The sequence below is a fragment of the Podarcis raffonei genome, chromosome 17 (genome assembly GCF_027172205.1).
Source record: "Podarcis raffonei isolate rPodRaf1 chromosome 17, rPodRaf1.pri, whole genome shotgun sequence".
Lineage (NCBI taxonomy): Eukaryota > Metazoa > Chordata > Lepidosauria > Squamata > Lacertidae > Podarcis > Podarcis raffonei.
Window position 1 is genome coordinate 36,729,711 of NC_070618.1, and position 27,207 is coordinate 36,756,917.

General features: G+C 45.6%; 1 protein-coding gene across 3 annotated transcripts; it reads left to right on the forward strand.

Annotated features, from left to right (window-relative positions):
- The first annotated feature begins 176 nt into the window (after positions 1-176).
- LOC128404899 (myoD family inhibitor domain-containing protein-like) lies at positions 177-26,695 on the forward strand. 3 transcript variants are annotated; one of them, XM_053370957.1, is made up of 7 exons: positions 178-576; positions 6,472-6,555; positions 7,753-7,859; positions 18,995-19,120; positions 20,508-20,741; positions 24,006-24,326; positions 25,389-26,695. In XM_053370957.1, the coding sequence occupies exons 3-6, from the start codon at positions 7,760-7,762 to the stop codon at positions 24,260-24,262; spliced, it is 717 nt and encodes a 238-aa protein (XP_053226932.1). In that variant the 5' UTR covers positions 178-576; positions 6,472-6,555; positions 7,753-7,759; the 3' UTR covers positions 24,263-24,326; positions 25,389-26,695. The 3 variants fall into 3 exon arrangements, with proteins under 3 accessions (XP_053226931.1, XP_053226932.1, XP_053226930.1); XM_053370955.1 differs by lacking the exon at positions 24,006-24,326; XM_053370956.1 differs by lacking the exons at positions 6,472-6,555; positions 24,006-24,326 and having other exon boundaries at positions 177-576.
- Positions 26,696-27,207: the final 512 nt, after the last annotated feature.

Below are 27,207 nucleotides of genomic sequence, written 5' to 3' on the forward strand. Positions count from 1 at the left end.
AAAAAGGGTCTGCAATTTGGGAACAAGCTTAAGAAGAAAACCCAGTTCTCCCCTAAGACACAACAAGATGCAAAACTTGTTCTGCCTCGGGCAACAAAACGGCTTGGGAGGAATATATTCTGTAGAAGGAGACCAGATATATTGAGGTGCAGCTGCTGCTTCTGGAGGGGGGGGACAGCTGTTTATTATGCCAGGCGCTGATCAGTGTCAGTGGCCCCTTAGGTGGAGCAGCTTGTGGCCTGGTGGCATTTCGTGTAGAGATAAAACGGCTCTCTCAAACTGAATTTAGCCCACCCACTCCCTGGACCCCAGCCCAGGCAGGCACAGGGGAGTGGCTATTTTGTGTGATAGCCGAGGCTATTTTGTTTCCCTCCCCAGCTATCGGGCTGAGCTACAGTCAGGATGTTATGACGACAGACAAGCTGGAGCATCAGCCAGCCCAGAATGGACTGAGTGTGAAAGGCAGGCGGAGAGGGCAGCCTGTGCCAAACGGCGAGTGTGCTTGGCGTGGCCAAGTGCTGTGGAGGAGTGAGAAGGGAACCCGGGGTCCATTCCTGTCCTCTGAGCTGCTTGCAGGTAAATCAAGGCTTTGCTGGCACCCAGATTCTCTCAACACCTATCACCCTCATAATACCCAGTTCCTTTGTACTTAATTGTGACATTTTCCTGTATGATTGTGATCCCGGCAGCTCTTTCCAGAAGGCTTCCCTGCATGCCTTTTGACAGGAGTCTGGAAGTTTATCTCTTGTGGTGGGGTCTTCCTTCTGCATGCCATTTAGCATGTCACTGATCTTTGCATGAAAGCTATGTATTCTTTTATTATTTAGTCAGCATTTTGCAAGGTACTTGTGGTCTCTGCACAATCTGCCTTCTTGAATGGCACTCCAGAATCTTCCTGCTCAGCTTGCTTTAAAAGAGGCATTTATCTCACCTCGGAGGGAAAGCCATCTCTGCTTGTACCATTACTTGCTGCACCGGAGGATTAGGGCTCTAGGAGGTCCCCAGTTCAGTCCCTGACACCTCCAGTTGGAGCTGGGAGAGCCTGAAACAATGGAGAGCTGTTGCCAGTCCGAGTTGACAGTATTGGGCTGGATGGACTTGGTATACGGCAGCTTCATATGCTCCTGGGAAGTGGTTGTAATTACCATGGGCTCATCTAGACATGTTCTGTGGCGGCGGAGACCAAACCCAAAATACTTGGTTATGCTGAAGGGGCAGTCAAAACAGACTGCCATTAACAGCAGTCTTTTAACAGCCATTAAACCAAATTATGTTGCTGCAAAGAACCCTGGCAAAATGTATCTCTGTAGGGGGGCAGGGAATACCAGAAGCATGATGTATAACCATGGTTGAGAAGAGGCCTGCAGCTGAAGTTTTTTGGAGTCTTGGGTGTACCTGGAACCCTACTTAAAAAAATAAAAAATATTGTACTTGCCCTTTTGAAGTTAGAGGTCTATCTTCTCTAAATAGCCCGACACCATCATTTTGTTTGTTTGTTAATATTTTCATTGTTTGCCGTTTCTTCCTTCCCTGTGAATAAAAACAATAAGAAGAAATATCGGCAATGGATCATAGCAATCTGTAGTGCAGCATAATACAGCTAAATTAAATACAATCTGAACAGCATGGAAAATGGGAAGGAGGAAGGGGGCTTGGTGGAGAGACCCCCAATACTAACTTAGAACAGCGCCTTATGAGAATCTGTGTATGGGAACAAATGGAAATTATGATGGGTTAGGCATTATACAGAGATAAGATATGCACACCATCATGCATTTAAAGCCCACACCAAAAATCTGGGAACTGTAGTTGGGTATGGGTGTTGTGAATTGTAATTGTGTGAGGGGGAAACTATAGTTCCCAGGAGTCTTTTGGGAAAAGTCGTGTGCTTTAAGTGTTTGGTGTGTAGGCAGCCCTGGTATGGGTGTGCATTGTTGTGCTGCCCAGTCTCCGGATGGTGTGCCCATAAGGAGGTGTATAGATTGGCTCTATAATATACAAAGTGCCATTCTGCATGGCTGAATGTGGCACAAATGTTCAGCAACCATCCACTTCACCATTACTGGAGTCTGACTCCATATCCTTAACCAGAATGGCAGCAGCTCCCTTGCTGCTCTACGATGAGCCATTTCTGTCTGTGGATGGAAATACAGAAGCCTGGAGCGCAGGTCAGATCTGGACACTTTTCATTGATTTCGATGGGAGAGTTGAACACCTGCTGCTCAGGCAGCGTACCGGTTAGCGTAGCCAATTTCCCCCCTCTTTCACCCCCCAGCTTATGTGCTATGAAAGCTGACATGACAACCCTGTAGAATGTAGCAGGTGACTCTTCGCCCCCATCTCTGTATCTCCATGTTGGGAAAAAGATTCTGCTATTGAATTCCTGCTGGTCATTCATTTGTTAAAGGCGCAGAACTCTAGCAGGAAGAAATAATGTTTCAGACCATCCAAGTGTCCCTATTTTCCAGGGACAGTCTCAGATTTACAGAAGCTGTCCCAGTTTCTGTTTTGATCCCAGAATGTCCTGCTTTTCCTTAGGACATCTCTATTTTCACTGAAGAAATGTTGGAAGGTATGGAGTTATGCGACCCCTGAGCCAAAGAGTTAAGTAACTATACAACTTTTAGAAGACATCTGAAAGCAGCCCTGTACAGGGAATTGTTTTTTTTTAATGTTTAATGTTTTACAGTGGTACCTTGGGTTACAGATGCTTCAGGTTACAGACACTTCAGGTTACAGACTCCGCTAACCCAGAAATATAACCTCAGGTTAAGAACTTTGCTTCAGGATGAGAACAGAAATGGCGCAGTGGCAGCGGGAGGCCCCATTAGCTAAAGTGGTACCTCAGGTTAAGAACAGTTTCAAGTTAAGAACAGACCTCTGGAACGAATTAAGTTTGTAACCCGAGGTACCACTGTATTATGTTTTTTATGTCTGTTGGAAGCTGCCCAGAGTTGCTAGGGCAGCCCAGTGTGATGTGTGGGGTATAAATATTATTATTATTATTATTATTATTATTATTATTATTAACGACACCTCTATTTTCATTTGAGAAATGTTGGAGGGTATGTGATGCGCCTGGCCTCCTAGCCCCCTCCGCTCCAGCCCACTGACGCTATGCTGCCCTCCCTGCCCGAAAACCCTGGAGTCCGGGGCCCCCTCCCGCCTTCTACGTTTTTGTTCCTGCTGTTTTGCCTTCCTCTGTTATTCTAGTCCCAGTGGGGTGGGAGGTTAATGGGCCTGTTGTTTCCTGTTTCCCCCTCCCAGGGCTTTGAACTGACTGGATTGGTTGGGGAGGATTGGCGAGAGCTCAGGAAGCGGCAGCCCAGCAGCAGCCTCACCTCTGAGCCCCTCGTGTCTTTCATCTCCGCCCCAGTTCGGCTCCCCACCGCACACGTACAGCCTGATCCTATAACCCAGTTAAATGGAAATACATGCCAAACTCACTTGAAGTTGACTTCGACCGGGCTCATCAGTAGGCTTCAGCCCAAAAATGCTTGGCCTCAACTGCCACTGGCTGTTAGGGCTAATACCATATCGCTTTTCCGGTTTCATATCAGCGGTGGATATTTGGCCAGGCTGATCCATCCATCCCCCCAAAAAAGGGAAAGTCAAACTCTTCCCCCACCCCCGGCGCACCTCCAGTCTTTCAGGGGCAGCTGACTGACCCCTTTGAGGGCACCGACTGTTATTGTGAGGGTCTAATTTTTATGACGTTGTCTGTCCTCCAGTACAACAGCCAAGTTGAAATGTGCTGCGGTGAGCTGCTGTTCTGGACTCCCCCTTTTCTCTCAAGATAAGGCCACATCCATGCCACACATTTAAAAGCACCATTATACCGCACACATGGGACAATACAGCTGCAAATACAGTGGACGCTTGGGTTGCGAACGTGATCCGTGCGGGAGGCACATTCGCAACCTGCAACGTTCGCAACCCGCAGCGCTGTGTCTGCGCATGCGCGGGTTGCGATTCGGCGCTTCTGTGCGTGTGCGACCGCCAAAACCTGGAAGTAACCCATTCTGGTACTTCTGGGTTTCAGCGGGTCCATAACCCGAAAAAACGCAACCTGAAGCGTCTGTAACCCGAGGTATGACTGTATAATATTTTAAGTCTGTTTTAAGTGCATTATACAAATTTGACACTAGATGGCGATGGTGAGCTTATGGCAAAATCAATATATTTTTCAAAACTTTTCGTTTTAAAAACATTTTCACAGCATTTTTATATGTGTCTAGATTTCACCATAGATTTCCCCAGAGACTCCTCAGAGAGTGCTGAGGGAGCTGGCAGCTGTTACAACAAGGTGGTCCAAAGCACAGCCCTTGAGGCCATTTTTGGTGGCCCTCAGCAACTTTGGGCACCCTCTTTTGCCCTGCCTTCCCAAAGCCAGGAATGCAAGGTGCTGGGCTTTAGGAAGGAGGCATGAGGGCTCTGTCAGGGTCCTAGCATCCTCTCACCTCCTTCCCAAAGTCTAGTTCAGGCATAGGCGAACTCCGGCCCTCCAGATGTTTGGGACTACAGTACAATTCCCATCATCCCTGACCACTGGTCCTGTTAGCTAGGGATGATGGGAATTGTAGTCCTAAACATCTGGAGGGTCGGAGTTTGGCTATGCCTGGCCTAGTTAGTGCTTTCCCAGCTTTGAGAAGGAGATAGGTAGGAGGGCTCTAGGATCCAGCCAGTGCCTTGTGCCTCCTTGCCAAAGCTCCTTGCTTACATACCCTCCAACATTTCTCCGATGGAAATAGGGATGTCCTATTCCATAATGATAATTTTACTATTTATACCCCACACATCTGACTGGGTTGCCCCAGCCACTCTGGGTGGCTTCCAACATATATAAAAACATTCTAAAACATTAAACATTAAGAAAACTTCTCTATACAGGATTGCCTTCAGGCGGCTTGGGGGTCAGATAACTCCATACCCTCCAACATTTCTCCAATGAAAATAGGGACATCCTAAGGAATAGTGAGACAAATCAGAAACTGGGACAGCTTCTCTAAATCAGGGATGTCCCTGGAAAACAGGGACACTTGGAGGGTCTGTGCTTAGGCAGCTTTGAGAAGGCAGCGGGAGGGCTGGGTGAGTGTGTCAAATTCTGGCCTCATCCCAGCACAGGTTCCATGTTGAAGTACTCTTACGGCCTACTTGGTATGAAAAGATGGACCGCTCTGTTTTTGGAGATCCCTATTCCCTTAACAAAGCTACAATTCCAAAAGTGGTTTAACAGTCAAAGTGATAATAACAGCCTAATGCTATTTCATGACACCCTTCTGGCTTAAATTATTGCATTCATCCATTCATTCATTCAACTTACTAGTTGTTGCTTCTTTCTTTCTTTCTTTCTTTCTTTCTTTCTTTCTTTCTTTCTTTCTTCAAAAGTAACTCAAAGGGACTTAAATGAAGTCATAGTTCCACTCCTCCTGTGCTCTGATGTTCTGATGATGTTCTTGTTGTGTATTGAGTCAAAGGATTTTATATCTGTATTATTATTGTCTGTATTTGCATTAGGGTAAAGTAACTGCCTTTTGGTTCCAGAGGGTACAGCTACTATTGGTTCATTTAAGCTGCTGTATTTGGATCCTCTGTCTTATTGGTTTCCTCCAAAAGGCAGGACTGTGATTGCCTGATATTGTTCTCTCCAAAATGTATCCTTTCTAGCTAGTTCCCTGTCCCTATAAATGTAGCTCTCCCCTCCTCAGTTCTCAGTCTTGTTTGCTTTAATAAAGAAGTGTTACTACAGAACTGTCTCCAGCATACTATGTCAAGAGAGCTGAAATCACAAACCCCACGTCACAACAGTTCTGATGATGGCAAGTCCATTAGAAATTATTGCCTACTTCCCGCCCCACCTACCCGTTCCATATACCCATGGCAGTCAAAGGCATCACCAGTGCTAATATATGACTGATCAACTGTACTATGATGCAGACCTGAGAAGAAGAGGGAAAGACGGGAAGAACAATGGTTCTAAATTACAAAATGCCCTCTGCTTGGTTGCATAACGGGCAATGGGTGGTATTAAACAAGATGGTTGTGCTAGTGCAAGGATTAGTACTGGCACAACAGGATTTCTCCCTCTCCCTCTACACACCGGTGTGTCTCCCACACTGTCCCCAAATCTGCCCTGGAGGCTTTTGGGGAAACACAGAACAGATTCAGCGGGTGCACAGGAGAGGAAGATCATTCTGTTGTGCAAGCAGAAATCTGTGTGCTGATGGAACCATCTTCTTAATGCAATGCTGAATACAACTCAGTTTCAGGGGATCTGCTATTACAAGCCTAAGAACAACAATAATGGTGGCAAATACCTATGGGAAGGACTGATGTGTAGGGTCATGGAGGATGAGAACATTTCTAGTAGACCACATGTCAAGAGTTCAAAGCACGTCACATGAATCATTTCAGCAATCCTTCTGATGAAATAGATTGACAGTGTTCTGCCTCCCATTTGCTTCTTTTTAGGGAGGGAGGAAGGTGGCTGTGTTGGTTTGCAGAGGCCAAAACTATCATTCACGTCAGCTGACCACATTGCAGGAGTCAAAACTGGTAAGAGTTCCCAATGAAGAGGGAGTCTATGTGTTATAGGGTATCAGGGGTCAGCAAACTTTTTCAGCAGGGTGTCGGTTCACTGTCCTTCAGACCTTGAGGAGGGCCGGACTATATTTTGAAGGGGGGGGAATGAACGAATTCCAATGCCCCACAAATAACCCAGAGATGTATTTTTTTTAAAGTACACATTAAACTCATGTAAAAACACCAGGCAGGCCCCACAAACAACCCAGAGCCAGTGGCGTAGCGTGGGGGGTGCAGGGGGGCCGGCCGCACCGGGCGCAACATCTGGGGGGGGCGCGCTCGCACTCGCAGCTCTCTGCCCCTACCTGCCCCTACCTGCCCCTACCTGGGTTAGGGGGCGCAAATTACTTGCCTTGCCCTGGGTGCTGACAACCCATACTGCGCCACTGCCCAGAGATGCATTTTAAATAAAAGGACACATTCTACTCATGTAAAAACACGCTGATTCCTGGACCATCTGCGGGCTGGATTTAGAAGACGATTGGGCCGGATCCAGCCCCCGGGCCTCAGTTTGCCTACCCATGGTCTATATCAGGGGTCAGCAAACTTTTTCAGCAGGGAGCCAATCCACTGTCCCTCAGACCTTGTGGGGGGGGGTCAAACTATATTTTTTTTGGGGGGGGGAATAAAAAATCCCTATGCCCCACAAATAACTCAGAGATGCATTATAAATAAAAGCACACATTCTACTCGTGTAAAAACATGCTGATTCCCGGACTGTCCGCGGGCCAGATTGAGAAGGTGATTGGGCCGGATCCGGCCCCTGGGCCTTAGATTGCCTACCCATGGTCTATATGTTATTTAGACATCGCTTAAAAAGAGGAAGAAATGCATCACCAGAGAAGAAGATGCAGAGTTGCAGAGAATTCGCTTGTGCTAGCATATTACAAAGATGCCAATTTAGAAATACTTACTGTAATTTCTCTAGAAATGCATCTCACCATAGTTGTGAAGACTGCAGCCAGATGAGCTGTGTTTCTACTCAGTCTGCTGTGCAGAATGCCCCACATCTGAAATAGAGGACTGACCTCTGTACGGCATGGCCACCCTTGTGACTATAAGTGTTGTAGACCCATCAACAGAGGGGTGGAGACCATTTGGAACTAAGCATAATACCATGTGGGACTTAACTCCTATGCGATTTCCAACTTCTCCTATTCCGATTTTTAGTTCCCAGATGTCAGCTGTCAACTCAGGCGTCCCTATCAGGCCTGATGGAACAAAGACCGAATCCGGAAGGGACACTGGGGATGCCACAAAAATCACCCCCAATTCAGGTGAGTAACCTGACCATTTAATTCAATATAAATTCTTCTGGGTTGCAGGTAAGCCAAATGGGCTATTCAGCCTTGCCCCCAGCTCCATGCATGTAGAGCACTCTCCCTGGGTCAATTGTTGCTCCTAGCCACAGCAAGAGATATTGGTGAACAACAGAAATCGGGGTGCAGGGCAACTTGCCTTAGAAGGAACTGGCCCAGCTCACGCCAAGCAGATGCATGCCTGGTACAGTCAGTGTTGCTGAAATATACTCGGAGTCGAGTGTAGATTTCATGCTCTTTATTCAGCTCATAGTAGTGAGGAATGCCAGTTCCCCCAAAATGTCTGCTTTATATACATTATTTACACAATGGGCCCCACGTGATTGGCTAATTCCAGGATTCTCCTGTAGGCCAATCAGGTTGCGGATTCACTTCCACCTGGAGCTGGATTGGGTGGCTCCTGCAGACCAATCAGACTGCTGCATTCTGGATCCTATTGTTCTAGGACCAATCAGACTGCTGCATTTTGGATCCTATTCAACTCAGTACATAACAGTTGCCAAGGGGCACTGTCTCACCAAGCACGGCCTGCTCTCAGCCAGCCCCCGTCTGCAGGGGCGTGGGAAGGGGTGTGTGGTGGGTGCGGTGGGTGCGGTCCACCCCGGGTGTCCCGGGGGCAGTGTGAGGGGGTGGCAAAATGCCAGGCGGCACCCACCGTGGGGCCTGCAGCGTGCCCAAGTCATGCATCTCTCCTGGGAGAGACATAGTGGCTTGGGTGTGTGCAGGCTCCCCACTGCCCAAACAGTCCGCCCGCTGCCTCCCACCCCCAGCTGTAGGGCGACTGAGTGGGAGGAGGCAGGCAGACTTCGGAGGCCCTGCGGTGCGCCCCGCCCCTATGGGCTGCGCCCCCCGCCCCTGGGCGCACTGCCCCAGGTGCCCGAGCGGCTTCCTTCGTCGCTGCCTGCCCGCCTGCCTGCCTTCTGACTTCTAACCTATAATTGGCTCTGGCTGTTAAACCACTGAGCCTCTTGGGCTTGCCAATCAGAAGGTCGGCAGTTCGAATCCCCGTGACGGGGTGAGCTCCCGTTGCTCGGTTCCTTCTCCTTCCAACCTAGCAGTTTGAAAGCACGTCAAAGTGCAAGTAGATAAATAGGTACCACTCCGGCGGGAAGGTAAACGGCGTTTCCATGCACTGCTCTGGTTCGCCAGAAGCGGCTTAGTCATGCTGGCCACATGACCCGGAAGCTGTACGCCGGCTCCCTTGGCTAGTAAAGCGAAATGAGCGCCATAACCCCAGAGTTGGCCACGACTGGACCTAATGGTCAGGGGTCCCTTTACCTTTACCACCTGCTGTTGGTCTCCCTGTCTTCTGCCCTACCAGTCCCAATGGGGTCCAGCCACCACTGCAACTCGAAATTTCTTTTTTGTTTAGGTTAAGGGATGTGTATGTCGTTGTTGTTGTCATTTGCTTTAGGGGCAGTTTCCAGAAAAGGAAGGTGCTAGGCCAGCTCCCCCACCCCTAAACAAGCCAAGTCGTGTTTGTTTGTTTGTTTGTTTGTTTGTTTTAAGAATAGATTATGCAATTGATTTGGTTAGAGGTGAAAAGTAAAAATTGGTAGAGGATATTTGTTTGTTTGTTTGTTTGTTTGTTTGTTTGTTTGTTTGTTATACCCCACCCATCTGGCTGGGCTTCCCCAGCCACTCTGGGCGGCTTCCAACAAAATACAGTAATGGTAATACATCAAACATTACAAGCTTCCCTAAACAGGGCTGCCTTCAGATGTCTTCTAAAAGTAGTTATTTTTCTCTTTGACATCTGGTGGGAGGGCGTTCCACAGGGCGGGTGCCACTACCGAGAAGGCCCTCTGCCTGGTTCCCTGTAACTTGGCTTCCTTCTCGCAGCGAGGGAACTGCCAGAAGGCCCTCAGCACTGGACCTCAGTGTCCAGGCAGAACGATGGAGATGGAGATGCTCCTTCAGGTATACTGGACCGAGGCCGTTCAGGGCTTTAAAGGTCAGCACCAACACTTTGAATTGTGCTTGGAAACGTACTGGGAGCCAATGTGTTATGTGTTATGTGGTCTCGGCAGCTGTCTAGCTGCTGCATTCTAGATTAGTTGTCATTTCCGGGTCACCTTCAAAGGTAGCCCCACATAGAGCGCATTGCAGTAGTCCAAGCGAGAGATAACTAGAGCATGCACCACTCTAGCGAGACAGTTTGTGGGCAGATAGGGTCTCAGCCTGCGTACCAGATGGAGCTGGTAGACAGCTGCCCTGGACACAGAATTGACCTGCGCCTCCATGGACAGCTGTGTATATATAATTTTTATTTATTTTCCATTTAATATTATACAGTCACATCATCATTATCCACTATACCGCTTTGGCTCTTTAGAGCCTATTGACTTCCTTCCCTCCCGCCTCAAAATTAACCTTTATATCATTGTATTTTGCACGTTTTCCAATTCTTTTTTTTTTTTTTTTTATAATATTTTTTATTACGTTTCTTTCCAAATTTTATACATTACAAACAAATAAAGAGTTTACAAGAAACCTTTTTTTTTTTTTTTTTAACAAAAATCCCAACTTGGACTTCCCCACCCCTTCCGATTCTGCGTTCTTTATATTAACAATGTCAGCAATTTGTTACCTTATGTCATACCTTATTGTAACTTTTACATGTTATGTATCTATATTCAATGTATTATGTCACAATTTTTATACCTTTAAAATAAACGTAACATGTTCAATTTCATATTATCTCCTTTTCTCTTTTATCACTTAGTTTACTATTTACTTAATCATAATTGCTAAAGCGTATCATTTCCAAATCATGCACCGTCTTAAGATTCATACAGTTTGTAATACTTTTGCAAGTAGTCTTTAAACTTTTTCCAGTCCACCTCAATTGTTTCTACATCCAAATCTCGGATTCTGCCGGTCAGTTCAGCTATCTCCATGTAGTCCATCAACTGCATCTGCCATTCCTCCAGCGTGGGTAAATCTTGTGTCTTCCAGTTCTTTGCGATGAGTATTCTTGCTGCTGTACTAGCATACATAAACAAAGTTCTGTCCTTCTTTAACACTTTCTGGTCTACCATGCCCAACAGGAAGGCCTCTGGTTTCTTGGGAAAGGTATACCTAAATACCTTTTTCAACTCATTGTAAATCATTTCCCAGAAAGCCTTAACCTTTGGGCATGTCCACCAGAGGTGAAAGAAAGTCCCCTCTGCTTCCTTACACTTCCAACATTTATTGTCAGACAGGTGATGTATCTTAGCTAACTTGACTGGGGTCATGTACCACCGGTATATCATTTTCATAATGTTTTCCTTCAAGGCCGTACTGGCCGTGAATTTCATTCCGGTGTTCCATAACCTTTCCCAGTCTTCAAACATAATGTTGTGTCCAACATCCTGTGCCCATTTAATCATAGCAGATTTAACTGTCTCATCCTGTAAATTCCACATAAGCAGCAAGTTATACATTCTAGATAACAGCTTTGTCTTTGGTTCTAACAATTCTGTCTCTAGTTTCGACTTTTCCACCTGGAAACCAACTTTTTTGTCCATTTTGAAAACCTCTTGAATTTGAGCATAATGTAGCCAATCTCGCACCTTATTTTTTAGTTTGTCCTGGCTCTGCAACTTCCAATTGTCTCCAATTTTTTCAGTCAATTCCCAATATTTCGGCCAATAGGCCTCCATATTGGGTCTTTTTCGGGCCTTGGCCTCCACTGGTGATAGCCACCTCGGAGTTTTACTCTCTAGTAAGTCTTTATATTTCATCCAGACTGCAAAAATTGCTTTTCTGACAATGTGGCTTTTAAACAATTTATGTGCTTTAACCTTGTCGTACCATAGGTATGCGTGCCATCCAAAAGCATTATTAAAACCTTCCAGATCTAGGACATCGGTGTTTTCCAACAAAACCCAATCTTTCAGCCAGCAGAAGGCTGCAGCTTCATAATACAACCTCAAGTCCGGCAGGGCAAACCCCCCTCTTTCTTTCGAATCTGTTAATATTTTAAACTTTATTCGGGGCTTTTTGCCCTGCCAGATAAATCTAGATATATCCTTCTGCCATTTTCCAAAGCAATCCACTCTGTCCACGATCTGTAAGGTTTGAAACAAAAATAACATTTTCGGCAACACATTCATTTTTATAGCTGCAATTCTTCCCAACAAGGAAAGTTTCAATCTTGACCAAATTTCTAAATCCTTTTTAACTTCCAACCAACATTTCTCATAATTATCCTTAAATAAATTCAAATTCTTGGAGGACAAATAGATCCCAAGGTATTTCACTTTTTTAACCACATTCAGTTCTGTTTCTCTCTGAAACCCCTCTGTTTCTGTAATTGTTAAATTTTTGGTCAGAACCTTAGTTTTTTGTTTATTCAACCTAAATCCCGCCACCCGACCAAATTCAGATATAAGTTCGAGAACTCTTTTTGTACTGGATTCTGGCTCCTGCAGTGTCAAAACTAGGTCATCTGCAAAAGCTTTCAGTTTATATTGTTTCACTCCGACCTCTATCCCTTGTACCAACCGGTCCTCTCTGATCATATTCAATAGCACCTCCAGGACTGAAATAAATAACAGAGGGGATAGAGGGCACCCTTGTCGTGTCCCTTTTTCAATTTTAAATTCCTCCGTCACCACCTTGTTCACTATTAAGAAAAAGATAGATCCAGAGATTGCTTAATAGCTTTGAGATCAAGGGAGGAGAGAGACAAAATACTAGGCCTACACTTCAAAAACTCAATTGTGATACAAGAGAAAAGGGTGGAAATTTATCGAGATATTCCTAAACAGTTATTGGACTTGAGAGCCACCTACTCAGATTTGGCTAAGTTACTGAGACTGCACGTTTTCAGGACTTCCGGAGGCGGCGCAAAACCGTGATGGCGGACCTCTTCGAGCTCTGAAGAGGGGCACCGCAGAAAAGGGTTGCTCGCGACGGCGCAGCGGCAACCCATCAAGATAAACCACGGGCAGAGTGAGTCCGTGGCCGTGGGACCCGGCGGGCACCTGGAGCGACCCCGAAATCACGAAAGGAACCCCGTAAGGGGCTCCGGAGTGAAGGAGGGGGAGCGGTGCTGTGGGTTCATCGCTCTTTCTGCGGAGGCGAAGCCGCGCGGCTGTCACGGATGAGCGCTGACCTTTCTTCCAAGAAACATCGGGCTGAAACATCAAACCCGTGAGTAAGGACTTAAGACTTTACAAATTAAATCGGAAAATTTGGCTAAAAACGGGAGACGAGAAAGAGGAAGTCCGTCTTCCGACACTGCTTTCAAGATCAAAGCAGACGGTCTAAAGAGCGGAAAGCGCTGTGAACAGGGAAGCTTTGAAGCTTTAAATCGGGACTTTCGTGCACATTTGAATTTCACTTTTAAAGAATAAATACAGCATAAAATTGACCTGGAGCGGACACCCCAAGGGCAAGGGAAGACTCTAACCCCAAATTCCCGGGTGGCCGGGTAAAGTTGTTTAAACTGCGGAACTGTTGCAAGCTTCCAGATACTTTTGTAACTTTTGAGCTCATCTAGCTGAAGTGGATACAATTGCAGGCACCTTGCTGGAACTTTGTTATATGTTGAAAAGGGCTCTGCAGGACTTTTTTTTTTTTTTAGCGTGCTGGAACTAATTTGCTTTTAAAATTGTTTTTAAAGTTGGAACAAAGAGACTTTAATTGTGGAAAGTTACCTTCTTCTTACTAAAACTTTGGTGGCACTCCCCCTAGAGGACATTGGGAATACAGAGGCCTGGGAAAGTTTTTTTTGTTTACCTTCTCTCAATAGACTGTTTTTAATTCTGGACTTGCCTTTCCCATGGGATTACAACACTTGACCTTGAACGTTGACTGATGAGTGGCACAGGAAAGACAAGAGCAGCCAAAGCTAAGGAAGCTAAGGAGAAAGAGAAAGCAAAAAAGCAAGCACAGCTTTTGCAAACAACTTTAACTCAGGGACGTAGATTATCAGTTCCAGCTGTGCTTGCGACACAAAAAGTAGAAACCGAAAAGCCTGAAAAATCTGAAGAGGAAGATATGGCAGCAGGAGGAGCGGAGGCAGTACTGAAACAAGTTTTGGAACAACTGTCAGCAATAAATCAAAAAATTGATAATCAATCAACAAAAATTGACCAAGCAACATCCTCGATTCAGAAATTGACAGATCAGGTTTCCCAACATACTCAAGCAATTGAAAAATTGCAAGGAGCAACAGAAGAGAATCGTAAACTGGCAGGGGAAGCCGTTCAAATTGCAACATCAGCTAAAAAAGAAGTCGAGGAAGTTAAAGCGGAAGTCAAGCCTCTTCATAAACAGATAGGGGACCAACAAACCTATCTCTCGTTGGTGGAATTGAAAAATCGCGAGACCAACCTTAGACTAAGGGCAGTCCCAGAAATTGAACAAGAAGATTTGAAAGGACTTTTGACAACAGAGTTTACAAAGTTCTGGGACTTAAAAGAAGAAATTGATTTTAAAATTGTATCGGCTTTTCGGTTGGGAAGGTTAGTAAGAAAAGATAGATCCAGAGATTGCTTAATAGCTTTGAGATCAAGGGAGGAGAGAGACAAAATACTAGGCCTACACTTCAAAAACTCAATTGTGATACAAGAGAAAAGGGTGGAAATTTATCGAGATATTCCTAAACAGTTATTGGACTTGAGAGCCACCTACTCAGATTTGGCTAAGTTACTGAGACTGCACGTTTTCCAATTCTAATTACACTCATTACAAAATAGCTCAAAATTTAAATGAAAAAAGAAAGATAGAAAATTTCTCATTACAAGTCTTCAGACAACCCTGCTAGTGATGTTAATTGCTTACAATAATCTTTCACATATCGTATGAATTTACTCCAGTCATTTTGGAATACTTGATCATGCTGGTTTCAGATTTTTCCTGCCAGCTTCGCCAGTTCTGCAAAGTCCATCATCTTCATCTGCCACCAGGACTGCACTGTTCTCACTCGCCCCACAGGCAAAGCCACGCAGGGTCTCTGTTGTCGAGCTGTGTTGTGCTTGCACCTTCCTCCAGCTACTACTTAGCAATGTAGTTGCTATTGAAGCTGGTGGCACTAATATCTCGAAAGGCAATTTGAGGATCTAAAGCTACGATTTGTTATTCGATGAGACTCGGCACAGAAGCAAATCTTTTCTTTTTAAATAAAAAAACCCTGAAATTGTAATTAAGGTTAATTCAAAAGGGGCAATTAGACTTCCATTAAGTGCCTTTTAATTCAACTTTTAAATTTTGGCTTTTACTATGCATGGAGTGATTAATGGGATCTTTGCATTATTCATTTAAAAGTATGAAAGCTATTATTTTAAAGTTTCACATGCTCTCAGTAAGGGCACAATTTTCATAACTAGGAAAGCTGCATTCAGCTCTCAAGGAGAGTTGCTGGATAGAGAGTTGAGCTGAGTCAAGCAAGGGTGGACCTAATTGCGCTCCCATGGGTGAGCATCAACAGCGCAAAAGGCACCTTGCCAATTGCCATGCGCAATGCCTGGGGTTAATGCTGCAGACAAAATGCGTCTGCTTCCCACTCTGAGATTTAGAGTCCCTCTGAGATTTTGGGCACTTCCAGACTCACTAGTTTCAGGTGGGATTCAGTCACATACCAGAAAATTCAGATTGCACAATTAAAGTTGATTTGATGCTCTTGCACAGCAAATCTATACTCTGCCCACCTCCCAAATCTCACTTTTTGCGATAAGGGAAGTGCTGCTAAAATGCACCAGAAAGTGTAAGATAACATCTGCTTGAATGCGATGGTCCCTGCATATAAATCAGAACGAATGCTCAATAAATAGCTAATGTTGCCTAATCTCCTGACAAACAAATTGGGAGGAGTGCTCAATAAACAAGTTCTGTGGATGTGACCTTAGCCCAAGGGTTGGCAAGGTTTACATGAAGCCGCTAGGAGAGATCATCAGGGGGGTTGGACTGGGTGTCCATCAATATGCAGATGATACCCAGCTCTACCTCTCTTTCAAATCAGAACCAGTGAAGGCGGTGAAGGTCCTGTGCGAGTGCCTGGAGGTGGTTGGAAGATGGATGGCGGCTAATGGATTGAGGTTGAATCCTGACAAGACAGAAGTACTGTTTTGGGGGGGACAGGGGGTGGGCTGGTGTGGCGGACTCCCTGGTCCTGAGTGGGGTAACTGTGCCCCTGAAGGACCAGGTGTGCAACCTGGGAGTCATTTTGGACTCACTGCTGTCCATGCAGGCGCAGGTCAATTCTGTGCCCAGGGCAGCTGTCTACCAGCTCCATCTGGTACACAGGCTGAAACCCTACCTGCCTGCAGACCGTCTTTCCAGAGTGGTGCATGCTCTAGTTATCTCCCGCTTGGACTACTGCAATGCACTCTACGTGGGGCTACCTCTGTTTTTGTTTTTTAAAATAATTTTTATTAACAGGCCAATCACAACACATTATCATATCACATTAATTCCAAATTATACAGCCAAATTTTAAATTTTGTTGGGGGTGCCCACACATCAAGCTCCGCTCGAGTCCAAAACAGCATCACTTATCTTACTGCTTTCATTAGACAGTTCTGTCCAGTTTGATCCGGATAGTCCTTTATTACTTCCTTTCTCTTCTTGTTGTTATCATAAATTCCTTTCTTTGCGATCTCTGATGATTTTCACAAGCAGGTTGAAAGCTGGCATTCTATGTGGATTTTTGTACTCTTCCAAAAATCATATCGATCAGGGACAGCCTCTGTACAACGCTTCCATACACAAGATTAGTCTCCGAACTGTCCTTTATTTTTCAAATAAATCAAATGAATCTGGGGGCTCTGTCAGGTCAAACTTGCATTCCAACATTCCTTCCCATTCGAACAGTCCTGATTCTCCTCCCCCAGTCCTTCTTCCTCAAGCTTGTCTTAGCGACACGCCATATTTTAACTGCATCATAAGAATTTTCCACTTTTCTCAGCATTCTCCAATCTTCTTTCCTGTTTTAATCCATCCCACCTAGTTCTTAAAATCCTGCCTGTGATTCATAAAAACGCAACGATCTTGTTTCTATCTGGGGTGAAGGGTTATTAATGTCACATCATGCAGGGGAAAAAAGAGTTTTTTCCTCCACCCCCCCTTCGTTCCAAACATACAGTCTCCTTGTGGTAATTCATCAGAAGATTTACTTATCCGTCCGTCACTCCTGGTCGCAGAGATCCATTAATCAGCAGTCTTATCGTCGAGCTTTACTTGATGTATGTGCTTTCAGCTTCATTCCCAATCGTATGGTACATTCTTTCACCTCTGGTGGACGTGCCCAAAGATTAAGGCTTTCTGGGAGAAGATTTATAATGAAATAAAAAAGGTATTTAAATATACCTTTCTGAAGAAACCAGAGGCCTTTCTCCTGGGTATGGTCGGCCAGATGGTGCCAAAGAAGGACAGGACATTTTTTATGTATGCTACAACAGCAGCAAGAATACTTATCACAAAGTATTGGAAGACAGAAGAACTACCCACCGTGGAAGAATGGCAGATGAAAGTTATAGACTATATGGGATTGGCAGAGATGACCGGCAGAATCCGAGACCAGGGAAAAGAGACGGCGGAAGAAGATTGGAAGAAATTTAAAGACTATCTTAAGAAACATTGTAAAATTGTTGAATGCTAAGACGTTGTGGATTTGGAAAATATGAGGTTGTATGCTGTAACCATTATGCAATATGAAAAGAAAGGTTAAAATTATTTATTAGAAATTAGGGAGGGATTTGTTGATCAAAATTAATTAGGGATTGGAATGCAGTAAGGGGAGGTATGAGGAGGTCGGGAAAATAAGTTTTATGAAAATAAGTGATTGAAATTATACATGTGGTGTTTTTTGTGTTTTGTGTGTGTTCATGGTTTATGTTTTTGTTTTTTATTGTGATATGTGTCTTTATAATGTGTGAAAAGCTAATAAATATTTTATCATTCCCAATCGTATGTTTCCAATTATAATTCCAAGCTGAAGCAACCAGCACGCGCTGATTGGAATCGGCGTCAGGAAGATCTGACTTCACCGAGGGCCTGTGCCAAGTGTTCGGCACCCCCATCACTCGTATCAAGGGGTGCATTGTGAACACCGCTGGCAGGGCAGAGCCCCCCTGCATCCTGGGGAGGCTTAGGAAGGCTGCATACTTCCCATAGCAGCCCCTTAGTACCTCGTATGGGTCAGAGAGATGTTATTGTCAGCCATCTTCCAACGCGCCACCTGGTGCCCCCCTGGTGGGGCTACCTTTGAAGGTGACCCGGAAACTACAACTAATCCAGAATGTGGCAGCTAGACTGGTGACTGGGGGCGGCCGCCGAGACCACATAACACTGGTCTTTGTTTAGTCATGTCTGACTCTTAGGAGTGAGGCTCAAAAGCCTTCGTTTGTATTTAGTCAAGAAGGGAAAACTACCTATTGCATAGTGTTTGTGCAGGGTTTTTGTGTCAGCATCATGTGGGTAGGTCCTTAAGCAACCTCATCTTATGTTGTTGGCGTCGTTGTGACTGAATTTTCCAAAAAGAAACAAATACAAATAAAGGCAAACAATACAAACTAAAAATAAGTAAATAAAGGGGAAATTAAACCCCCCCCCATGGCCATGTATTCCCAGAACATTTTTGTGGTTGCTTTACCTCATAATAATTAGCAGTCTAAGTGGTCCTGAAGAATAACCACATAGTCGAAAGCGCAGGGGAGTGGCCACTCTTCCTCTGCCCACTCTTCCCTCAGAGACACTTCCTTTCCCTCCCATCCTTTCCTAAATGATGTGCGTTCCAGGGCTGTGAAAACAAGATTAGACGGCATGCAGCGCTATCCTAGGCATGTCCACTCAGAGGTAAGTCCTGCTACGTTCAGTGGGACTTACAGGTATATGTGTATAGTGTGGGATGTGAAACACAAGAGCAGTCAAGTACAACATTTGCCAAAATTTGTGCTTCTGACATGGGCTGCCATATGTCCAGATTTTCCTGAACATTTCAACGTGTCACCCCCCCCCTCATTTAAGAGGGCAGAATACTGTATCAGCTATGTCTGGGAAATTCTGGATGTATGGCAACCCTAATTTAGGAGCCATTTTGGCATATAAGCTGTATATAAATCAATAAATAAACAATAACCATTCCTTCTTTCAATTGCCAGAGCATGAAGAATCATTTGGAAACATCTCTTTCCCTGAAAACCAGAGATACTCGCCTGGGGAGTTTAATTCCAGTGAAGATTTCTCCCTCATTCCTTCTGCCCAGATACCAAAGAAAGCGGAAAATGGTAAGATGAAAGTGGGGAGGGGGAGGGGAGAGGAGAGAGAGAGTTCATAAGCAGAGGAAGCTAAGAAACAAGAGCCTAAATAGAGATCTTGGTTTTATTGGATTACGGTAATGGTCTGTAATCCCCCTGCTGCCCCATTATTTATTTACTGTAGCCCTTTATGTATTGATCAAGCCACACGCATTGAGTCTCTGCACACAGAAGCTGTACACTTGCTTGCAGACTCTGCCCTCGGGGGTCTGTCCCCAGGGGACAAGGATCCCAATTCCATCACCCCATTGATTCTTCGTGCTTTGAGAAGTCTGCCTGGGGCTAAAGTGTGTTGTGGTATATGGTATCAGTGTGGCAATGATGAGGCAGGCAGAGAAGGGAAGGAGCCTGGCATGGCCGCAGCCTGCAAAAGGATCGCCATCTTTGGCACCTCTGGCATGACCAGCCTGGCCACCCTGGCGCAAGCCATCAAGGTTGGGGACCAGATTCTGGTGCTGGTGTGTGACTCAATCTGGCTTCTGTTGCAGGAATTTATGTACAGTGGTACCTCGGGTTAAGAACTTAATTCGTTCCAGAGGTCCATTCTTAACCTGAAACTGTTCTTAACCTGAAGCACCACTTTAGCTAATGGGGCCTCCTGCTGCCACCGCTGTTGTGCGATTTCTGTTCTCAACCTGAAGCAAAGTTCTTAACCAGAGGTACTATTTCTGAGTTAGCGGTTTCAGTAACCTGAAGCGTCTGTAACCTGAAACTTCTTTAACCTGAGGTACCACTGTATGGAAGGGACGTGGGTGGCGCTGTGGGTTAAACCACGGAGCCTAGGACTTGCCAATCAGAAGGTTGGCGGTTTGAATCCCCGCGACAGGGTGAGCTCCCGTTGCTCGGTCCCAGCTCCTGCCAACCTAGCAGTTTCAAAGCACGCAAAAGTGCAAGTAGATAAATAGGTACTGCTCCGGTGGGAAGGTAAACGGCGTTTCCGTGCGCTGCTCTGGTTCACCAGAAGCGGCTTAGTCATGCTGGCCACATGACCCGGAAGCTGTACGCCGGCTCCCTTCGGCCAATAAAGTGAGATGAGCGCCGCAACCCCAGAGTTGGCCATGATTGGACCTAATGGTCAGGGGTCCCTTTACCTTTACTAGCTTTTTAAAAAAGTAAATAGCCACCACAGCATGGGGAGATGAGAAGGATCGGAACCACAGTATGCAAGGAGGAGGTTTAACCATTGCCCTCCGTCAACGGTGCCAGCAAAAGTTGCCCCCTTCTAAAACTGCTGTTGGCAATTTGTGAGGGAAAAGTTATTATTCTTGCAGCATAAGCTTTCGCAGACTAGAACCCACTTCACCCAGTGCCAACGTTGCACCTGCTGGCTTCAGGTTACCTTTCCCTTTCTTTGCAGAACGCCCCCAGTCCGTCATCGCTGGCATCGCCAACTCCTCTTTCCAGCCAGGGAAGGTTGCCCTCCATCCTGCCTACTGCGCCAACGGCTGTGGGCTTCCCCCGGCTTCCGTGAGGCAGCAGCCGCGAGTCTCCAAGAAGCAGCGCATCAGCTCCACTGCCTCCGTCTGCACCAACAGCAGTAAGAAGAGCTGCAAATCCACAGCATCTCAGATCCAGGAGGTGGCTGGGGATGGTGAGTGCATGGGCACTGAGGGTGGGAGGTAGTTTGGGAAGGATGGGTCAATGGGTGGGACACCGCAGAAGACTCCAATGGAGAGTAACAGGCTCAAAATAGTGACATGGGGGCTTAGCTGGAGCTCAGTGGTGGGCCATAAGCACTGAGACACTAGCAAAGGGCTTTCTTTGTTGTTGTTGTTTAGTCGTTTAGTCGTGTCCGACTCTTTGTGACCCCATGGACCAGAGCACGCCAGGCACCTCTGTCCTCCACTACCTCCCGCAGTTTGGTCAAACTCATGCTGGTAACCTCGAAAACACTATCCAACCATCTCGTCCTCTGTCGCCCCCTTCTCCTTGTGCCCTCCATCTTTCCCAGCATCAGTGTCTTCTCCAGGGAGTCTTCTCTTCTCATGAGGTGGCCAAAGTACTGGAGCCTCAGCTTCACGATCTGTCCTTCCAGTGAGCACTCAGGGCTGATTTCCTTAAGAATGGATGCGTTTGATCTTCTTGTAGTCCATGGGACTCTCAAGAGTCTCCTCCAGCACCATAATTCAAAAGCATCAATTCTTCGGCGATCAGCCTTCTTTATGGTCCAGCTCTCACTTCCATACATCACTACTGGGAAAACCATGGCTTTAACTATACGGACCTTTGTTGGCTTTCTTTAGCCTCTTCCTTTCCAGTGTGAACAATGGGGTACAATGATTATGGGAGAGGGCTGTTGGCCTTGCTGTAAACAAAAATCTGCCCTTTTCCCCCTTATGGGGTATCCAAGAGTCCTTACCCATATAGAGTCCTTACGTAGGTTCCTTATTGGAAGGAGAAAATAACAGAGGCCAACCAGAGAATATTGAGAAGCAAAGCAGCTAGTAAGCTTGATCTTTATTGATCTGTTGCAACAAGGTCCTCACTCACCACACGCAGGAGGGAGGAGGAACCCCAAAGAAAAGGTGTGCCTAAATATAGACATTTGAAATTCCCTGCCCTGGAGCTTAAGACCACCCCTCCATACATCATACATACATCACAGAAGGGGTGTAACCTGACTACCCCCCAGATACATTATACCTACATCATAGAAAAGGTGGTCTACAGCAGAATCCGAGTGCCTTGTTTATCTCATCTTACTTGTTACCTGTTTAATGGTCACTTTATTGGATTGCCTGGGGAGCCTGGCCAGTCTTTTGTAATGATAAATACTTAGTTCCTGAGCCAGGTCACAGGCTCACACCCTATTCATATCTTAAATGTGCCCTTAAGACAGGATTTGTGAAGGAAAAGACAGTGGGGAGGCAAGTCAAAAATGGTTTCAGGTCGGTCTTCCTGTGCTGATCTATGTACGTGCTTGGTTGGTACACCTATGAACATTTAACATATATCTAAGACCTCAAAATTCCTATCACAGCCTTATGTGCTCTGGCTGGACATTGAGGAGGAAAAGGATGCCTTTGGGTTTAACCTATGTCCTCTTCCTATGTCCTTCAAGTCTACCTGCCCATATCCCTTCCCTTCTGTGACCATAGGAAAGGTCAGCCAATCACTGCCAGTGACTTTATCACCCGCGCAAGCCCCATCTCATATTATGACACTTTGCGATATTTATTTTGGTTGTATTATTGTAAGACCAGCTTACCGGTATTTTACCTTTAACTTTCTTGATTTGATTTTTGATGAGAATAACAATGCACACTGCAAATACAAGCAAGAAGAAGAAGTCCCAACAAAAGAAGAATGGATACAAAAACTTGTGGAATATGCAGAAATGGCAAAAGTTACCGGAAAAATAACAAATCGAGAAAACAAACTTTTAAAAAAAGGAATGGAAATGGTTTATTGAATATTTACAAATAAATTGTAAACAGATAAGAACATTGGCAGGATTGTTGTAATAGCCTGAAGTTTTATGAGAGTATCTACCGTATTTTTCCGTGTATAAGACTAGGGTTTTTTTTTTTTACCAAAAAATTAGATTTAAAATTGGGGCTCATCTTATACATGAGTAGTGCTGAGGGGGGTTTTCTTAATTTGGAGTCCCCCAAAATAGAGGGTGTCTTATACATGGGGGCGTCTTATACACAGAAAAATACGAGATTTAAAGTAGATGAAAAAATTAGTAAATTAAGTTAATTTGGATATGCAGAAAATATTAAAAATAAATTTAAAGAACCACACAAAGAGGGAGAAGGAAGTCAAGTTTTGAAATGTTAAAATGATTAAAAAATTACTGAAATATATAAAATTGAAATAAATAAATAAAATAATAATCAAAAGATACAAATACAAGCGACGCCACACCTTATAAAACTGACTGCACTGGCAACAGTGAGGCGTCTTACGTTCCCTAAGAGACCTCCCACCTCTTGTGTACTCTGAAACAGGCAAAAGAGGCTCTGATCATTAGCCAGCTCACCCTGGGAAGCCCAGAGGTTAAAGAGCAAGGCGCTCTTTACCCAGGGGAGCAGCTAAACATGCAATCTCCTTCCCCACTGGAGGCCTTAAGTGGCGCCCTTCCAGCAGGGCTGCACCATGTGGCTGTTCTGGCTTCAGAGGCCAACTCTTCAGGCTCACTGTTGTTGACTGCCTAATGAGTTTAAAGAGAATCAAGCCAGATGTTTCCCAATTGCCTTTGCACGCCTTAAGATAAAGAGAACTGCAGCGAGGGCCTCGGCTGTCATATGAGCCTGGCCCCCAGTTTTTCAGATGAAATAACAGAAGTGCATTCCAGGAAATTTTAATGGCAGTTCAGCCACTGGTTTTTCCTCTTGTATGCTTTGAAGTAGGTTTTCCACTTTTTTAATTCACTTTTTGCTTAAAAAAAAAAAAAGCAAAACTACCCAAGGGATTGGGGTTCAGAGACAGACAACTTCATGACTGCATACAATAATCCACAGCTGGCTTCTGCTGGAGAAAGGCATAGCTGGTATTTTCAGAGAGGAGTGATGCTTTAGAACATGGGTAGGCAAACTAAGGCCCGGGGGCTGGATCCGGCCCAATCGTCTTCTAAATCCAGCCCACGGATGATCCGGGAATCAGGGTGTTTTTACATGAGTAGAATGTGTCCTTTTATTTAAAATGCATCTCTGGGTGATTTGTGGGGGCATAGGAATTCGTTCATTCCCTCCCCTTCAAAATATAGTCTGGCCCCCCACAAGGTCTGAGGGACAGTGGACCGGCCCCCTGCTGAAAAAGTTTGCTGTCCCCTGCTTTAGAATTACGCTTTGCAGGGGTGTTTCCAAATCAGCCCTCCTATTTGCCTTCACGCTCTCCTTCCTTTCCACAGAGCTGTGTGCCACTCTCCTCTTAGCTTGCCTCTTCTGCCGTTTCTCGGACATCCTGCCTCTTTTCTCCGGGCCTTTCTGTTCTTGCTTCCCTGAGCCCTCCTGCAGCTCCAGGCTCCTGGGCTTTTGCTCGGACCCCCAGAGCTGCTGCTGCTGCTGCTGCTGCTGTCGGTTTGAGGAGCCGGCCCTGGAGTTATGCTACCAGACTGGTGACTGTCTCGAACTTGCATTAGAAGTGTCTGAGCTGTGCTATCACTGACTAACCTTGGCTGCCAAAGATGCCTCCTAATAATCTTTACTTCTTCCTGGGATCCTTATGGCAGGTGAGCAAACTTTAGTCTGAATATATTTAATTCGGATCGGCTTTTTGGTGCACACTTGTCTTTGCAGGCTTGGATTGTTTACATTTCCGGGAATATTTATCCAGACTATGGGACTCTCTCACCTCAGAAGTGCCTATGGCTTCTGTGCTGTGGATTTTAATTTATTTTAAGAAACACTTTTTAAAAAATGACCTTTTCTTAAATAAGTCCCCCCCCCAGAGAACTATGTTACTGAATATAGTTGATATATTAATCTCTGTTAGCTGTTTTAATTAGTCTTTTTAACAACTGTTCTTGCTGCTGCCTTGCCAGTTTTGATTCTTGTTAGATTGTTCATTGCATGAGTCGTCTTGGTGGCATATAGATAATTGAATAATAACTAGTTATATCTACATTGCCTCTAACCCAACCTGGTTGACACATCCCTGGCTCCAGAGGCTGGCATGGCTGAACGTTTGCCGGGGCCTCAAGGCTGCCCAAGGGCCAGTGGCCCTCACATCCCTGCCACCCTCCCATTATATGGAGCACCCCAGATGACCAGAGATTGTGGGAGACCATTATCCCCATGCATGTCCTGAGATCATTCTCTCTATGCATGTTTGAGGGCAACTTCTCAGAATCCAAGAGCCAGCCTTGCTGCAGCTCTCACTCTCTGGCTGATTTGTTGGTTAGGACCGTAGGTGGGGAACCTTTGGCCCTCCCGATGTTGCTGAACCACAACTCCCATCAGCCCCAGGAATCATGGCCAATGGCCAGGGATGGTGGGAGCTGCAGTTCGGCAGCATCTGGAGAGCCAAATGGTCTCCACGTCAGGATTCGCAAATCTAGGCTTGGGGAGCAAGCTGTTTCTGGTTTTCATTCATTCATTTCACCTCAAAACAAAAAATACACCTAGCCTTCCAAGAGATGAGTTTCTGGATCGCAGTGGACTCCATGCAAAAGTTCAGTGGCACTCTGAGGTCAAGATATGCCCAGAAGGCAATTTCTGCTATGTAGGAAGTTTGGGAAACTTTGGTGAGATTCCCAGATTCTCATCTTCTCCCTTTCTCTCTCCTCCTCCAGATCGCTGTGCACATTGTGCCCTTGCCTGCCTCTTCTGTGAGTTTATGTCCCTCTGCTCACTTGCCCTGGACTGTGGGGGCTGCGGGGGCTGCCTAGAGGCTTGTTGTGGTGGAGAAGGAGGGGAGTCCCTTGCCGAGAGCTGCTGTGGGGAAGCCGGTGGAGAAAATTGCCCCTGTGGGTTAGGCTGCGGGATGTTGCAGGATTGCTGCGGCTCCTCTGACTGTCTTGAGATCTGCCTGGAGTGCTGTTCTATCTGCTTCCCAGCCTGAATTCAGGGACCGGGAGATCGTGTCCCTCTGTCCTCCATGGTTCCGGACTGCGTTGGGATGTGTGCATATCCCTTTGGGAATCCGACCCCACCAAACTACAAAGCATGGCAAGAGATTAATCTGGGCCTCTTTTCTTACCAAAGCCCCACCTCCTTTGAACATCCTCAGGCAAACTCCTTCCTCCTTTTTATATCATGGTAACAGCCCAAAACGCATTGCTTGTATGCACACAGCTGGGGCCTGCTGTTTGTATTGGATGGGATGAGGCCCATTAAGTATTGTTTCAATTGTGTGATGTCACACTCAGACATTGTGTTGATGTCACCAAAAAAGCTAAGCTGCATTCGCACTGAAGACAGGATAAATTCCACTCGCACTACAAAATCCTGTCAGGTCAAGCCTATTCTGTTACGCACTGTAATGTTACAGAAAAATCCACGCCGTGCATTTTCGACAGATGTCACCACGCAACTGTGGATGGAATCTCTCTCCTTTTTTTTTAACTGTGACCAAAAAAATTTACATTGATGCTGTGATATATCTGAATGGACTGAAGCTGAATATGCCCCAGAGCCAAAGAAATTCCTCTTCCTGTGCTGAATGCTTCCAGGTGACCCACCTATTGAGCATTCATCCTTATTTGTTTGCAGGGAGGTTAGACAAGGTTGGATATTTAATGAGCATTGCTTTTTATTTGATTGCAAGGAAGTTAGAAGGCCTTGCATTTTTTAAAAAAAGTCTTGTCCCACACTTTCCAGTGCATTTTCCTGTCTCTTTCCTAATTCCAAAAAGTCCACTTGTTTTAGGGAGTGGATTTGTTGTGCAAGACCTCCCTGAATTTGTCAGTATGTGATTGAATCCCACCTGAAAATAGCTATACAGTTTGGAAGTGCCTGATGTGTTTCTGATGTGAACTTTAAATGGACTATAGGCTCCAGGTTGGGGTTTCTCACATGACTATTTCTTTGTGCCTGGAAATATACTGTTGTGTTGATCAGGATGCCTGATTGTAAAATAAATTTAAATTAAACTAATGAAGCCAGCATCTGTTACTTCAGCTTTATTTCTCTACCACCATTGCTTGCCCACAAAACTCTCACATCTCTTCCCCCCCCCCCCACTCTGCCACAAGTTATTGTGTTGTTGGGCCTGAGTTGTGTGACTGTAATGTTACAGTCTGGAAGCCAATGTGGTTTCCTCCAGAGGGTGTTGGGACTCCTACGCCTAGCCCTGGTTTGGAGGGACCCAAAGACTCTTGTAGCACTGTAAATACTAAGCCTTTGTGAACTTAAGACTGCTTCCCTCTGATGACAAGTTCCCAGTTCCTTATTCAACACACAGCTACATTATTATATCATCTAGATAGCTCGGTTGGTAGGTAAAGGTAAAGGACCCCTGGACAGTTAAGTCCAGTCAAAGGCAACTATGGGGTTGTGGCACTCATCATGCTTTCAGGTTGAGGGAGCCGGCGTTTGTCCACAGACAGCTTTCCGGGTCATATGGCCAGCATGACTAAACCACTTCTGGCACAACAGAACACCATGACGGAA